The sequence below is a fragment of the Drosophila guanche genome, unplaced genomic scaffold, assembly GCF_900245975.1.
Source record: "Drosophila guanche unplaced genomic scaffold, DGUA_6, whole genome shotgun sequence".
Taxonomy (NCBI): Eukaryota; Metazoa; Arthropoda; class Insecta; order Diptera; family Drosophilidae; genus Drosophila; species Drosophila guanche.
Window position 1 is genome coordinate 9446511 of NW_022995743.1, and position 12264 is coordinate 9458774.

General features: G+C 44.3%; 6 protein-coding genes across 6 annotated transcripts; 1 reads left to right on the forward strand and 5 right to left on the reverse strand.

The window, feature by feature from the left end:
• Window positions 1-7: 7 nt before the first annotated feature.
• LOC117578808 (cyclin-dependent kinase 9) lies at window positions 8-1613 on the reverse strand. The gene is made up of 4 exons (XM_034264552.1): window positions 1337-1613; window positions 1195-1279; window positions 879-1136; window positions 8-820 (listed from the first exon to the last, which is right to left on the reverse strand). Exons 1-4 carry the CDS (start codon window positions 1513-1515, stop codon window positions 134-136), a joined length of 1209 nt encoding a protein of 402 aa, XP_034120443.1. The 5' UTR covers window positions 1516-1613; the 3' UTR covers window positions 8-133.
• A 347-nt stretch (window positions 1614-1960) lies between these two features.
• LOC117592079 (28S ribosomal protein S15, mitochondrial) lies at window positions 1961-3133 on the forward strand. Its single transcript, XM_034285591.1, has 3 exons — window positions 1961-2207; window positions 2278-2411; window positions 2573-3133. Exons 1-3 carry the CDS (start codon window positions 2002-2004, stop codon window positions 3073-3075), a joined length of 843 nt encoding a protein of 280 aa, XP_034141482.1. The 5' UTR covers window positions 1961-2001; the 3' UTR covers window positions 3076-3133.
• On the reverse strand, window positions 3067-4444 carry LOC117592078 (zinc finger Ran-binding domain-containing protein 2). The gene is made up of 3 exons (XM_034285590.1): window positions 4208-4444; window positions 3806-4104; window positions 3067-3748 (listed from the first exon to the last, which is right to left on the reverse strand). The coding sequence occupies exons 1-3, from the start codon at window positions 4300-4302 to the stop codon at window positions 3288-3290; spliced, it is 855 nt and encodes a 284-aa protein (XP_034141481.1). The 5' UTR covers window positions 4303-4444; the 3' UTR covers window positions 3067-3287.
• Window positions 4445-4892: 448 nt separating this feature from the next.
• Window positions 4893-5902, reverse strand: LOC117592081 (40S ribosomal protein S24). The gene is made up of 2 exons (XM_034285593.1): window positions 5762-5902; window positions 4893-5490 (listed from the first exon to the last, which is right to left on the reverse strand). Exon 2 carries the CDS (start codon window positions 5478-5480, stop codon window positions 5085-5087), a length of 396 nt encoding a protein of 131 aa, XP_034141484.1. The 5' UTR covers window positions 5481-5490; window positions 5762-5902; the 3' UTR covers window positions 4893-5084.
• Window positions 5903-6439: 537 nt separating this feature from the next.
• LOC117592076 (UDP-glucuronosyltransferase) lies at window positions 6440-8553 on the reverse strand. Its single transcript, XM_034285588.1, has 4 exons — window positions 8304-8553; window positions 8006-8155; window positions 7867-7954; window positions 6440-7809 (listed from the first exon to the last, which is right to left on the reverse strand). Exons 1-4 carry the CDS (start codon window positions 8304-8306, stop codon window positions 6473-6475), a joined length of 1578 nt encoding a protein of 525 aa, XP_034141479.1. The 5' UTR covers window positions 8307-8553; the 3' UTR covers window positions 6440-6472.
• Window positions 8554-9368: 815 nt separating this feature from the next.
• LOC117592080 (peptidyl-prolyl cis-trans isomerase 6) lies at window positions 9369-10706 on the reverse strand. Its single transcript, XM_034285592.1, has 3 exons — window positions 10549-10706; window positions 10246-10370; window positions 9369-10047 (listed from the first exon to the last, which is right to left on the reverse strand). The coding sequence occupies exons 1-3, from the start codon at window positions 10636-10638 to the stop codon at window positions 9645-9647; spliced, it is 618 nt and encodes a 205-aa protein (XP_034141483.1). The 5' UTR covers window positions 10639-10706; the 3' UTR covers window positions 9369-9644.
• Window positions 10707-12264: the final 1558 nt, after the last annotated feature.

A 12264-nucleotide genomic window follows, 5' to 3' on the forward strand; every position in this document is an offset into this window, starting at 1 on the left:
GAAAACATTAGGGTGATATCAATTGCAAATGCAAAGTATCAATATAATTATTCATATAATATGTATGGTATACCCCCTCAAGCCTAACTAAATGCTTATAGTTATTGATAGTACAAATCTTACAGTCTATATTCTACCAGACTCTGTCAATCATACTGTTGTCCTGCGGCTTTTGATTCATAGTGGTCAACTGCTGATGGTAGTTGCGCATCTGATTGCTGCGTCGCGGCTGTGCGAGATACTCGAACATGCTCTGCAGATGCTGCGACAACATCTTGCTCAAGTCGCTGGGCATGGGGTCAGTCCAGAAGAAGTCATGGTTCAGTGCTGTATCCGCATCAATGCGCTTTTTGGGATCTAGAGTCAGGAGTTTGTCGAGCAGATCGCACCCAGTGGGATCCTTGACATATGGACGCAGGCGCTCCTTGACGCGCCGCTTCTGATTCTTTGGCAGTTCAATTGACTTGTACAACTCCAGTTCCTCTACACCTGGCCACACGTCTGGCGTAAAAGATCCACACAGCTGCGAGATGAAAGTCAGCTGCTGTTGCTCTGTGTTTCCCTGCATAATGGGCGAGCGTGTCCACATCTCGGCCATAATGCAGCCAGCTCCCCACATGTCCACGGGCGGACCATAGTTACGATCTCCCAGCAGCAACTCGGGCGGACGATACCACAGCGTTACGACTCTGTTTGTGTAGCGATTCTTTGAATCATTCTTTGGGATACTAAATGCGCGAGCTAGGCCAAAGTCGGCCAGCTTCAGGATTCCATGTTTGGTAATTAGAACATTGGCAGCCTTCATATCTCTATGCAAAATCTGGAAGATGGCAGCCAATAGTAAATTGTGTTTTCGTGCAAGAATAACAATTAAGCACCTTGTTGCTGTGTATATAGTACAGGCCGTTCAGCAGTTGCTGCATAACCTTTTTGATCTCCCCGAGGCTGAATTTCACATTCATGTTAGACAGCAGCCCGGCCAAATCGTGCTCGCAGAAATCAAAGACCAAATAGAAAGTGGACCTGTAACCATTCGTGGCTGTGGCCTTTGTGCGACAAATCTCAATCAGGTTGACCACATTTTCGTGCTTCAGCAGCTGCAGGATTCGAATCTCACGCAGGGCCGTGATGGGAAACTATTCACGGGACAAATTGTTTTAGTGACTCGTGGCGAAATATATCTTGCTCACTCACGCCTTCCTTTTCGTTGTCCATGAGCACTTTTTTCATGGCCACAAACTTTTTGTTGCTCTTCTTCTCCCGTGCCTTGAACACCTCCCTGAAATACACAGAAAATTCATACTTTCTAACGTTGTGTGCATGCATAAATGCTCACCCAAAGGTCCCCTGTCCAATTTTGGCCACCTTCTCGTATTTGCTGCTCTCATCACAGTATGGGAAGTCGTAATCTTCAATGTACTTCTGCTTCTCCATCAACGACATGGTCCGTGACGAGGTGGATGGCACGCTGGAGGGCGTGGATGGTTGTTGCAACATGTGAGACATGTGCGACATGGTCAAATTACTTTGATTGCACAAATTTTAACAGTTCCTGTCTGTCAAAATCAATGAAAACGCGAACAAATGCAACAATTGATGGAATGGTGCACTCGATGTTTATTTTAAACTATTTGTGGACACACCGTGCATAAAATATCGATGTTAGTATCGATAATATCAACAGCTGACTCGCAATTATTACTTTCCGTTTGTTTGTGTACACTGGCTCACAGGGCCAAGGAGCTGGAAAAGTAAGCAAGTCCAGCAGCCAAATCGTTGCACTGCGGAATGTATTAAGTAATTTTGGGTTGGCTTTCCTAGAAATAGAACACCAAATCAAGGAATATGATTTAAGATTACGTTATAATTAATGTATATTTTGAAAATGAAAGGGTATATTTTGGTATATTTTCGATTGTCTGTCGGTATATTTTATCGATAATTCCGCAGTCACTCACATGTGATATAACCAAATAATAATAATAATAAAAACCGACATTAATGAATAAATTATTAAATATAGCGCAGGCAGTGCAGCGCCAATTTGTTCGTGAATATGCCTTTAAGTCGGATCTGAAAATCAAATGGGTGCGTCCAGAGAAGATCCCCTGCATCAAGCCAGAAAAGAGTGGCGATCTCTCCAAGCTGCCTCCCCTGAACGCCGACGAGCTTCTTCTGGAATACAAAGATTGCAAGGAGCTGGAAAAGTAAGGAAGTCCAGCAGCCAAATCGTTGCACTGCGGAATGTATTAAGTAATTTTGGTTTGTCTTTCCTAGTGCCGACGACTCTGTAAAATCTCTGTTTAAGCTGACCAACAATGCCAACCATCTGACGACACGTTACTATCGCGATCAGATGGTCAAAGAAGTGCAGAGACATGCCCAGGACTATGGATCCATGGAGTCAAAGTGTATGTATCAAATAATCACTCATTCGTAGTAAAGGAAACAGCAATTACGCAAGTACTCTGCTTGGTTTATGTGTTCTGTTTGGGGTTTTATTATGTTCGTAATCGCACCTGCAAAAAAAACCAACACTCAATAACCCTCGATAATATATGTCCTTTTTTAGTGGCCAACATGACCGCCATTATTCGTCGGTATCAGGAGCATATGGATAAGCATCCCCGGGACAAGATGATTAAGGTGCGTCTCAAGGAGCTGATTGATAAGCGCAAGAAGTTCCTTAAATATCTGAGACGTTGGGACTATCCCCGATTCGAGTGGATATTGGAGAAGCTTGATTTGGTATACAAGCCACCGCCGGAACATTTCCATTGGATTACCCGCAAAGAGTCGCTGCAGAAGTTGACCAACACCTACTGCGAAACCTTGAAGGAGGAACGCCTCGTTGCCTATCACAATGAGCTGCAGGCCCAAAAAATACCCTTTCTAGAAGATGCCATCCGTAAAATGGAATTTATACGAAAAGAGCAAATATCCTGCGATATTCCAGTGACGGTGACCGAGGAGCAAATCGAGCAGTCGAAGAAAGAGTTGGCTCAGTTGGTAGAGCAACGAGAAGCGGCAGCCGCTGTAACCAGCAAAAAACAAGACGAGGATAGCTTCAATTAGGCCCAATTCCTTTATATTATTGTGTCTTACAATAAATGTGAATGCTGATGCTCTTAAATTATGGGTTTTATTATATGTTTTAGAATAATTTGTTGACCTTATTTTGCATGTCATGTTCGGGGGCAGCGCAGAGTTTGTAAATGAAATAAATAAACAAATAAATATCCCCTCCGCGATAAGTGAAGAGAAGCGAAAAACGCAATCAAATTTAGCTAATGTCTGCTGGGCGATGCAGTGCGCTTCTTGCCACGCCTGCTGGTCGACCCACTGCTGTTCGAGCTGCTCGAGGATGACGACGATGATGACGAGTCGCTAGAGCTAGACGAGCTCGACGAGGACGAGGATGATACGGACGATGTGGAATCGCGAGAGGCCCTTTTGCTCCCCTTGATGTCCCTGCTGCCATTGTCCGTTGGCTGCTTGCTGTTGACTTCGGATGAGGTTACTTCATTGTCACCCCATAGATCATACTTGGACAGATCACCATCATCATCATCGTCGTCCTCTTCCTCATCCTCCCCAGCGTCGCTGGCCCTCCTTGCTCGCTTTGGCCCATCACGGTCTTCATGGCTCTTCCGCTTCTTACGGCGCCCAAACTCATCATACTCGCTGTCCGACTCCTGCCGATCCTTGTACTCGACAACTCCACGATCATTGTAGCCACCGCCAAAGCCTAAACCGGTCATCACATTAGCAATCATGTATGCATTTTGCAATGCGGAGAACCTACCAGTTCGCTCCTCTGAATCCGTAAACTTGGGCGAATTACACATGTTGCAGGTCTGCCGCCTGGCCCAGTTCACGTTCGCACACTTGGCGCATTGCCAGTCCTCGGCGCTGAAGAGCCCCCGGGACTTGTCCGCTGCCGCTTTCCCGATCTCGGTGCCCAGCTTCTTCTTGCTGGAGCTACTGCTGCTGCTGCTACTGCCATTGCCCCGGTCACGGTCGCGCTCTGGCTTATCAATGCTATCACGGTCGTGATTGCATTTATTGCATTGCGTGCGGCGTGCAAAATTCAGATGCCGACAGCTGCAAAGTCGTGGGAAAATGACAAAATACACAATTTATTGCATTTCTTCCTGCTGGTCCTTCCTGGGTATTCGCCTTTCCCTTAATCTTTACGCGCACTCACTCATAATCCGGGCAAATCCAATCACCAGGCGAGACGACGCCGCCGCTGCTGGTGCCGCCTGCTGCCCCGCCACTCCCATTAGACGTTGTGGACATGTCTAAGCTCGACTGTAGCTTCTCTGGATGCCACTTAGGACTCTTAGCTCTTCTCAACTCTTAGTTGAAGCATTTAAACGACTTTTATACAATTGTATAAAATTAATTAATTCTGTATACGAATAACATGTATAATGTTCAGTGTGACCGCAGATTTATCGATTAAATAAACAGTGTGACCGTCAGATATATACCGAAATTTATATTTCCAGTGCTGCCATTTTAGCTTTTTTTGAATATATCTTGGATCGATTCTGTTATTATAGCGGCTTTCCTGTTCACTGGGGAGAACAAAAGTTCACTTTAACCCATGTAGCCCACTCCTAAAAAATTGCTATTTAAACTTAAAGTTAAACCGCCGAAAATTATACCCTCAGCAGTGAGAAAACAATTTTATTCGAAAAAGATCATTTTTTTTCTTTACGAAGACAGGTTTCCTTTTTTTATGTCAGCTACATACACCCTTCCTACATGATATGTTTCAATGCTAGAGTCCTGTTTGTAAAACTTCATTGAATATTGACATGTTCTCACGATGACAAGCCTTATTGTGCATAGGAACCACGCAAGTATCCCCAATATAAGTTAATTTGTTTACTTTTAGAGTTTTATTTACTTAGTATACAAACAAAAGCCGCTCCAAAAGTAAACACTGATTTTGTTTCGTCCTTTGTTTGTTGGTAAAAAGGTGTAACTAACGCATAACCAGCAGCTTTTGGGAATTGTCGGTGAGCGTTCCAGCAAGCCGACAACACACACGCACTCGGAATTTGCCAGAGCATTTACTTCTTGCCAGCACCAATCTTGGCCTTGGCGGTACCACGGACCTTCTTCATCCTGTTGCGACGCTCCTTGCGCTGCTTGCGGGTCTGCTTCTTCTGCTCGAAGAGGCCGTGACGGGCCAGGCGGTACTTGGGCTCGAACTTCTTGGCAAAGTCCAGGGTGTCGTAGATCAGGGCGAAGCCAGTGGAGCGGCCGCCACCGAAGTTTGTGCGGAAACCGAACGCAAAGACGACATCGGGAGTCACCTTGTACATGGCTGCGAGCTTTTCGCGGATCTCGGTCTTGTTCACCGACGAGAGTCCTGGGTGCAGAACATCGCAGACCATTTGTTTCCTGGCAAGCAGGCGGTTGGTCATGAACTTGCGGGTGCGGACTGTGGCGGTTGTACCGGACATTTTGACGGAGCTGAAACACAAAAACCACTGATTAGCCAATAGTTCTACACAAAAATTCTACAAAACGGTTTGCCACTACGAGTTGTTGTTGTCTCTGTGCGAATCAACATAACCTCACTGCAATGAATGCTCCGCTGATCACCCCGAGACTCCACGTGTGACACGCCGCCCGCGGCACCAGTTTATACACGCCCTTTCGACACTGCCCTCACGTGCAGGCATGTGCACACTTTTGCAGGGTTCTTTGGGTTCATTTTCAACTGCAATTTTGGAATATTTACCTATTAAAACACTCGAAAACGTTTCAAACACGTCTCACTGCGAACGCGAATTTTAGAAAGGAAGATGGCCGCAGATTTATCGACAAATATACCACTTGGCCCTTGTAAATATACCGTAAATATACCTTCTACGTCAACAAGATATCCGACAGTAGGACCGCAGAATTATCGACAGATCTCGGAAATATACATTCTCATTTTAAATTATACCGTAAATATACCGTAATATTAAATCAATTCATCGATTTTGATGTTGTTTTTGATATTACCAGCTAGTTAGGACTCTCAGCTTTAAAATTTAGTTTTATTCGAATCGACATTCAATTCAAAACAAGATTGGTCTCACTGCGAAAAAATATACCGACAAAATATACCACCTGGCCAAAATATCCCAAACAATATGTCAAATCTGTAAAAGGTCACCCTGATGGCGGAAAAACATCGAAAACAACGATATTTGTACAAGGGGTGGATTTGAAACAATTTAGCTGACCCAATGAACTAAAAGCACTGAAAATTTCCAAAAAAAATATGCATGCTTTTTATGAGCAGCTTGTATCAGAAGAAAACATTGTGGGAAAGTATCGAACAGCGCTGTACGAACTATCGTTTTAATAGCCAGTAGCGAAAAACTTTGGCGCACTTTTCCAACTGATTTAGTTAAATAAAGCCACAAGCTACAATTCAATGCAATGTATTTCATTCTTAAAACTAATTTAATTTGGTGTTCTTGCTAGAGATTTTCTTCTTCCACACGAAAATGGCCACAAAGCACAGGGCCACCAGCAGGCCAACAAAAAATGACGCCACTCCAAAGTAGAACAAAAACAGGTCGAAGAGGTGCAGCTGAGTCGAGGATATGCCGACACCTCGGGTTCTGATCGCAGCTCCCCCCTTGTGCCGTGCCACATAGTTCACCCAGAACATGGCGCTGGCCAGGGCACCAAGCGGTCTGTCCCGAAACTCCAGCGAAACATCCCGAATCGTAACCTGGTACTGCGGCTCCTCCAGCAGTCTGTCTACTGCCCAATACAGGGAAGCAGCGGTAACGTTATCTTGCTCCAGTTTCAGACCAACACCCAGCTTTACTGCCAGGTCCATGTTCTGGCGCTCATTCTGGAATATGGGCAGCCCCAGAGTCGGCACATTTCTAACTATTCCCTCCTGCAGGCTGAGCAGATCACCGTTCATAATGAAGGCGTTCACCCGGGGATGTGCCAAGATGTCGATCTGCGGCACTGCATGCTGGATCATCACGTTCTTGGGCAGACCCTCCAATGTCTTCACATCGTGGCAGGACCAAATGAATCTTTCCTTACGGGCAGCAAAAAACGCCAAGAGCGCTTCGAGCTTCAATTTGGGCAACTCGCCACATGGCTGTTCGTTGCCCAACTGCAAGTAGATGGCTCCGGCACGGGCTTCCTCCAGAAACCGCTTTATATTCCATGGCAGCTCCCGCGGACCTCGAATGTGCAGGCCACCGGCGGGCACAATCTGCTGCACACTCGGACGGGGCGTCATCAGGGGCACGTGGCTGTTCAGCAGGAGCAGAGAAAGCTGATTCGCCTGAAGCTCTGGGACAGTGGATTTCAATTTAAAGTGCTTAGCAATGAGCTGTTCCTGTGCCCCAAAGTGATCCTTTGCGAACCGCTTTCTGCGCGAGATGCACTCTCGGATGTTTCCCAATCTCGCCGAGAATCCCAACGTGGGAATATAGTGGTCAAAGTCAATGGGGGAGCATGCAGCCGGCACCATGGACTCTTGTACTGCCTCCATGTAGTTGCCAAAGTCCGTGCTTACAATGCCAACGATGGGCTTCTGGTGGAAGTGGCCCAGAGCCAGCAGTGCCTCCGTGTAGAAGTAATCCAAAACGATCACGTCGAAATCAAACTCCACTGTGGACTGCTTCAAGAGCTGCTGCAGCGGCTCTTGGCTAAGAAAGTGGTCCAACGCATTGGCTCCGACGACGGCCAGGGACTTGCGAAGACTTTCCATAGACAATCTGCCCAGATCGGCGAGGTTTCCCTTTGGTGCTGCATGCTTTTGCACTGTTCATGGAAAGAGAATGGCACTGAGACTTAGACGGGACTGAGACGCTTACTCACAGTTCGACCAAAATGGATATTCGGGAATAATCGTCTCCGTCACGTTCTCCAAGTGCTCTCCCAGACCGTGTCCCGTGTATACCGTAACCTGTAGAATATTTCCAATGACTTGTCAGTCTTTGCAGCATGAAATACTTACATTGTGCTCCCGGCTGGCCAGCTCCGTGACCAGAGTGCGCATCACCGCAAAATGACTCTCGCTGGCATGTGGGAAGAGCACAAGAATCTTGGCTGCTTGGCCGTAGCAGAGGCACACCAGGGAGAGCACAATCAGCTTAATTTGGATCGCCTGTGGGTACATACATTTCTGAATCAACTTCCTATTGGTACACATCATCATCATCGAGATGATCAAACATTCTCTTATCAGTCAGTTGAGCTGACTGATTGATCCCCCCCGATGACATTGATTGAACTTTTGCTCTCGCAATACCCACCATTTTCCGATGTTGCAACCTTTAGAGGAACTCTAGCTAGTTTACAGCTTCCGAATCCCAAATGCAGTTTGTCTGTTGTGTTCTTCCGGTGGATGCCCTGTTCCTACGCAGACTGAAATTATCTCTATGCGCCTTGACTCTCCAGAAACACAAACTGATTGCGCTCAGAAAAATAATCTTAGAAGTGCGTCCAGAATTTATGCGGTTATAGAGGAAACATGTGTGGCACATGAGACGACTGCCACCAGTCAGACCCACACACTTATGTACATACATATGTAGACTCCTATATTGCTTTCATTAATATATACAAAGTGAATATGGAAACGAACGGGGTAGAGTACGATTGCACTCGTGTAGGGGCATACGATTCCTTCAACTTGAGCGATATCAGATCGACTCTCGCGAGTCTTTTGTTTCTCGCTCAAATGAAGAGTACATACATTACATACATACATACATATGAGCATGTGTTTATGTAGATTGTACATTGTCGGGGGGCAGCTCACTTTACTGCCTTGGCAAATGCAAGTTCATCAAAAAATGTGCAACAGAGCAAATCTTATTTACTAAAAATAATACCTAACCATAGTCTCATGAGCTCATTGCAGTATAACTATTTACTGCCTAAAATATGGCCTTGCACCTGTTTCAATTTGTAGCTTTCAATCAATTCCCACGAGTACCCATTGGGATTCTTTACATTTAAGCATCTGTATATGCACACAGTTGTATGCACTTTAAATTGTCGCAAACATGCAAATCACAAAAATGTGACAAAAGTTTGTTTACCAGCAAAAAGAGGCACAGCGTAAGGCCAGGCCAGAATTAAAGTCAAACAAATTAAGCAAACACTGGCCAAAACTGGTTTTTGTTCCAGTTAAGGGAAGCAGAAGCAAAGTTACCAAAAGAAAGCGTCTGTCTGATGGTAGAAGCAAAAGCCAACGTTTCTGGGGCGGGTGAAGGAACAAGTGCCAAACCGGTTCAATGAACCTGAACATACAGCCGCGAGTAGTGTGGATGGATACACACACAAAAGAGTTGAAAATGATTGCCGATGCTTCCTCTTTTATCACAAAAAATTTTCTTTATTATATGAATGCCATTTCTTTACGTAGAACTGTTGAGTAGTTGTCGAGTTGAGCGTATTTGCTTACTAAACAAAAACGAAACTATAATTTTGGATAAAGTTTTGAATGGTAAATGCAAAATCCAACTTCCTGGACATTGGAGAGTTGGGAGAGAGAAAAATCGATGGTTGCACAATTATGAGTTTTACTTGTGTAGTTCACATTGATTATATTTATTATGGGATGATTAAAATCTGCTGGGGTTGTGCCCTTAATCGGTGGCATCAGTCTTGGCAACGGAGAAGGCCTCGGCCACGGGGATGCTGCCGCTGTTGGCAATGACGACATCCTTGACGGGACGGTCGCGGGCATCGGTGGCACCGTTCTCAATCTTGCGCACCACACTCATGCCGGACAGGATCTTGCCGAAGACAACATGGCGTCCGTCCAGCCAGCTGGTCTGCTTGGTGGTGATGAAGAACTGAGAACCGTTGGTGTCCTTGCCAGCGTTGGCCATACTCAGCCAGCCGGCGCCATAGTGCTTCAGCTTGAAGTTCTCATCCTCGAAGCGTTCGCCGTAGATAGAGCGTCCGCCGGTGCCGTCACCCTTGGTGAAGTCGCCGCCCTGGATCATAAAGTCCTTGATGATGCGGTGGAACTTGCTTCCCTTGTAGCTGTGGGATTGAAAAACACACACATTGTTGTCCCATTAAGGCAGATAAACAAATTAGTTAGAGATAGATATTTTCTTTGTCAACTGATTGGCGTCTGAAACGCCACGTAATTGCTAAACTGACTTTGCCTTGGGCTAACCTATAAATGTGTGTACTAGTGTGCGTGTGCCGTTAATCAAGCGCATCTTATGTACTCACCCCTCGCCCTGTGGCTTCTCCGCCAGCTCCTTGAAGTTCTTCACGGTCTTCTCAACAGTCTTGCCGAACAAGCCGATCTCAATGCGCCCGGCGGGCTCACCTCCAATGGTGATGTCAAAGAAAACCTACGCAAACACAATTCATATATTACACATTAATATTAAAAAACAACAAAATCGCGTCTGATTTATTGCCATTGTCTGTATGTATGCATGTATGTATGCGTGCAAGCGATGCTACCGACGCTTTCAAATTCTCTTATGTTCATGCATGCACAACTAGCACCGGGAGCACAATTCTTACCTTGTCGGTCACTTTGGGCCCTTTGCTCTCATCGGCCACCACAATGCCGGCCACCAGAGCCACCAAAAACACAGATAATGCCAACTTCATGGTTCCAGAATTTTTCGAAGAATAAAAAAAATTGTGATTGCGGTGGCTTATGTCAGATTGTGCCAGTGATACTTCAGAATTATCGATAAAATATACCGACATACAATCGGAAATATACCGAAATATACTCTAAATATACCGTAGTCTTGAATAAAATTCCTCGATTTTGATGTTCTATTTGATATTACAAGCAGTCTAAGACTCTCAGCGCTAACGCAATAATTTTTTTTTATTTATCAATCAATTATCTACAAAATAGTTTATGTGTATTGGGTTGTACATAAAAAACGCTAAGGAAAAGAAGCTAAACCAAAAGAAGCGTTTATTTACATAGTAGCTACACGGTAAGTACACATTTGCTACATGTCATGAACCACTTTAAGGAGTTTGCACTTTTTGCACCCTATTTTCAAAAATATATGTTAAATGTTTGTCATTCAATTTTTCATTTGGCACGTATTCCAACGATTCATGCATTTAATTCACTCAATTGTATACACATATCTCAATCCAGATGCAAATTCTTGACGCCATAAATTACAAAATGAGCTGAGTGATACAGTCTACATATCAACAAATAAAAGAACAAATTGAATACGAACGCCTAACAAAGATTTTTCCCCTTTTAAAAACCCTCGTCCTTTTTACCTCGTTGAGCAACTTAAACTCTCGCGGGACTCAATTTTTAAACCAATGCAGTGTTAAACGAGTGCAGATAAGCACACGGGAGTTACGGGAGAATCCGATTATGACTTCAGGCTACCATTCGAGAACCGCTTCAGCTTCACTAGGTGAGGGCTTTATAAAAAAATCTCACCCTTTTCACCTGGTTGATCAATTTAAACTCTCGCGGGACTGAACTTTTAAACCAAAAAAAACCAAAATATAATATAAATATACCGAATTATACCGCATCCCAAATAATTTTCGTCGATTTTGATATTCTTTTTAATATTACCAGATAAAATGCTTTCTCAGCACTAGAACTTTCATTTTATCCAATTATTAAATGATGTTGTAAGTGGGCGGCCAAAAGTTCCCCAGAAATATACCAAAATGAGTATCAGCTGCCGACTAGACTTGTCGATTAAATTGCGAATTATACCACTTTTAAGTAACCCTGGAATCAAAAGTGCTGAAACTTTCGTGACGTCACAACTCTTCGAATGTAAATGAAAACCTATCTTATCAATATACATATCTGATTTAGGAATGGCCAAACTAAAGGACCAGAATCGAATCACCTCCAATCCGATTCGTGAATTTTCTTGGTTCAACTTTTCAATATAATGAAAATGTTGGGGCAGGTTGGAATCTGCTAATAGATATTGATTAATTGGCAAATCAATGCCCGTGCTCTTGGGCACACCCCATCTAACTATGCTAGTCTGTACATAGGCATGTCAAAAAATACCCCCAATCATTACTCAAGTTTGGCAAAACTATGGATAAACAATACAATACAAAAAGCAATGCAAATTAGACTTGTGAACAAAATGGATCTGACTTTATTGATTACGTTGTTAAAAGAAACATTTTTCAACTAAACTTTTGTCCTGGTTTTATTTTTCGCAAATTTTCGAATTGGGGAGTTAGTTCTCATCGACCTCAGCCTCTTGCTCCTCC

Excerpts from the sequence above, each read along its gene's own strand:
- LOC117592076 (XM_034285588.1), bottom strand. Across the intron at positions 7,955-8,005 it reads TGGCCAGCCGGGAGCACAAT|GTTACGGTATACACGGGACA; the intron begins GTAAGTATTTCA and ends AATATTCTACAG. Across the intron at positions 7,810-7,866 it reads ATATCCATTTTGGTCGAACT|TGCAAAAGCATGCAGCACCA; the intron begins GTGAGTAAGCGT and ends TTCCATGAACAG.
- LOC117592081 (XM_034285593.1), bottom strand. The coding sequence starts at position 5,480 with ATGTCCGGTACAACCGCCACAGTCCGCACCCGCAAGTTCATGACCAAC.
- LOC117578808 (XM_034264552.1), bottom strand. The coding sequence starts at position 1,515 with ATGTCGCACATGTCTCACATGTTGCAACAACCATCCACGCCCTCCAGC. Across the intron at positions 1,280-1,336 it reads ATTGGACAGGGGACCTTTGG|GGAGGTGTTCAAGGCACGGG; the intron begins GTGAGCATTTAT and ends TGTGTATTTCAG. Across the intron at positions 1,137-1,194 it reads TGGACAACGAAAAGGAAGGC|TTTCCCATCACGGCCCTGCG; the intron begins GTGAGTGAGCAA and ends TCCCGTGAATAG.
- LOC117592078 (XM_034285590.1), bottom strand. The coding sequence starts at position 4,302 with ATGTCCACAACGTCTAATGGGAGTGGCGGGGCAGCAGGCGGCACCAGC. Across the intron at positions 4,105-4,207 it reads TGGATTTGCCCGGATTATGA|CTGTCGGCATCTGAATTTTG; the intron begins GTGAGTGCGCGT and ends ACGACTTTGCAG. Across the intron at positions 3,749-3,805 it reads GGATTCAGAGGAGCGAACTG|GCTTTGGCGGTGGCTACAAT; the intron begins GTAGGTTCTCCG and ends TGACCGGTTTAG.
- LOC117592080 (XM_034285592.1), bottom strand. The coding sequence starts at position 10,638 with ATGAAGTTGGCATTATCTGTGTTTTTGGTGGCTCTGGTGGCCGGCATT. Across the intron at positions 10,371-10,548 it reads GGCCCAAAGTGACCGACAAG|GTTTTCTTTGACATCACCAT; the intron begins GTAAGAATTGTG and ends GTGTTTGCGTAG. Across the intron at positions 10,048-10,245 it reads GAGAAGCCACAGGGCGAGGG|CTACAAGGGAAGCAAGTTCC; the intron begins GTGAGTACATAA and ends TCAATCCCACAG.
- LOC117592079 (XM_034285591.1), top strand. The coding sequence starts at position 2,002 with ATGAATAAATTATTAAATATAGCGCAGGCAGTGCAGCGCCAATTTGTT. Across the intron at positions 2,208-2,277 it reads GATTGCAAGGAGCTGGAAAA|TGCCGACGACTCTGTAAAAT; the intron begins GTAAGGAAGTCC and ends TGTCTTTCCTAG. Across the intron at positions 2,412-2,572 it reads TGGATCCATGGAGTCAAAGT|TGGCCAACATGACCGCCATT; the intron begins GTATGTATCAAA and ends GTCCTTTTTTAG.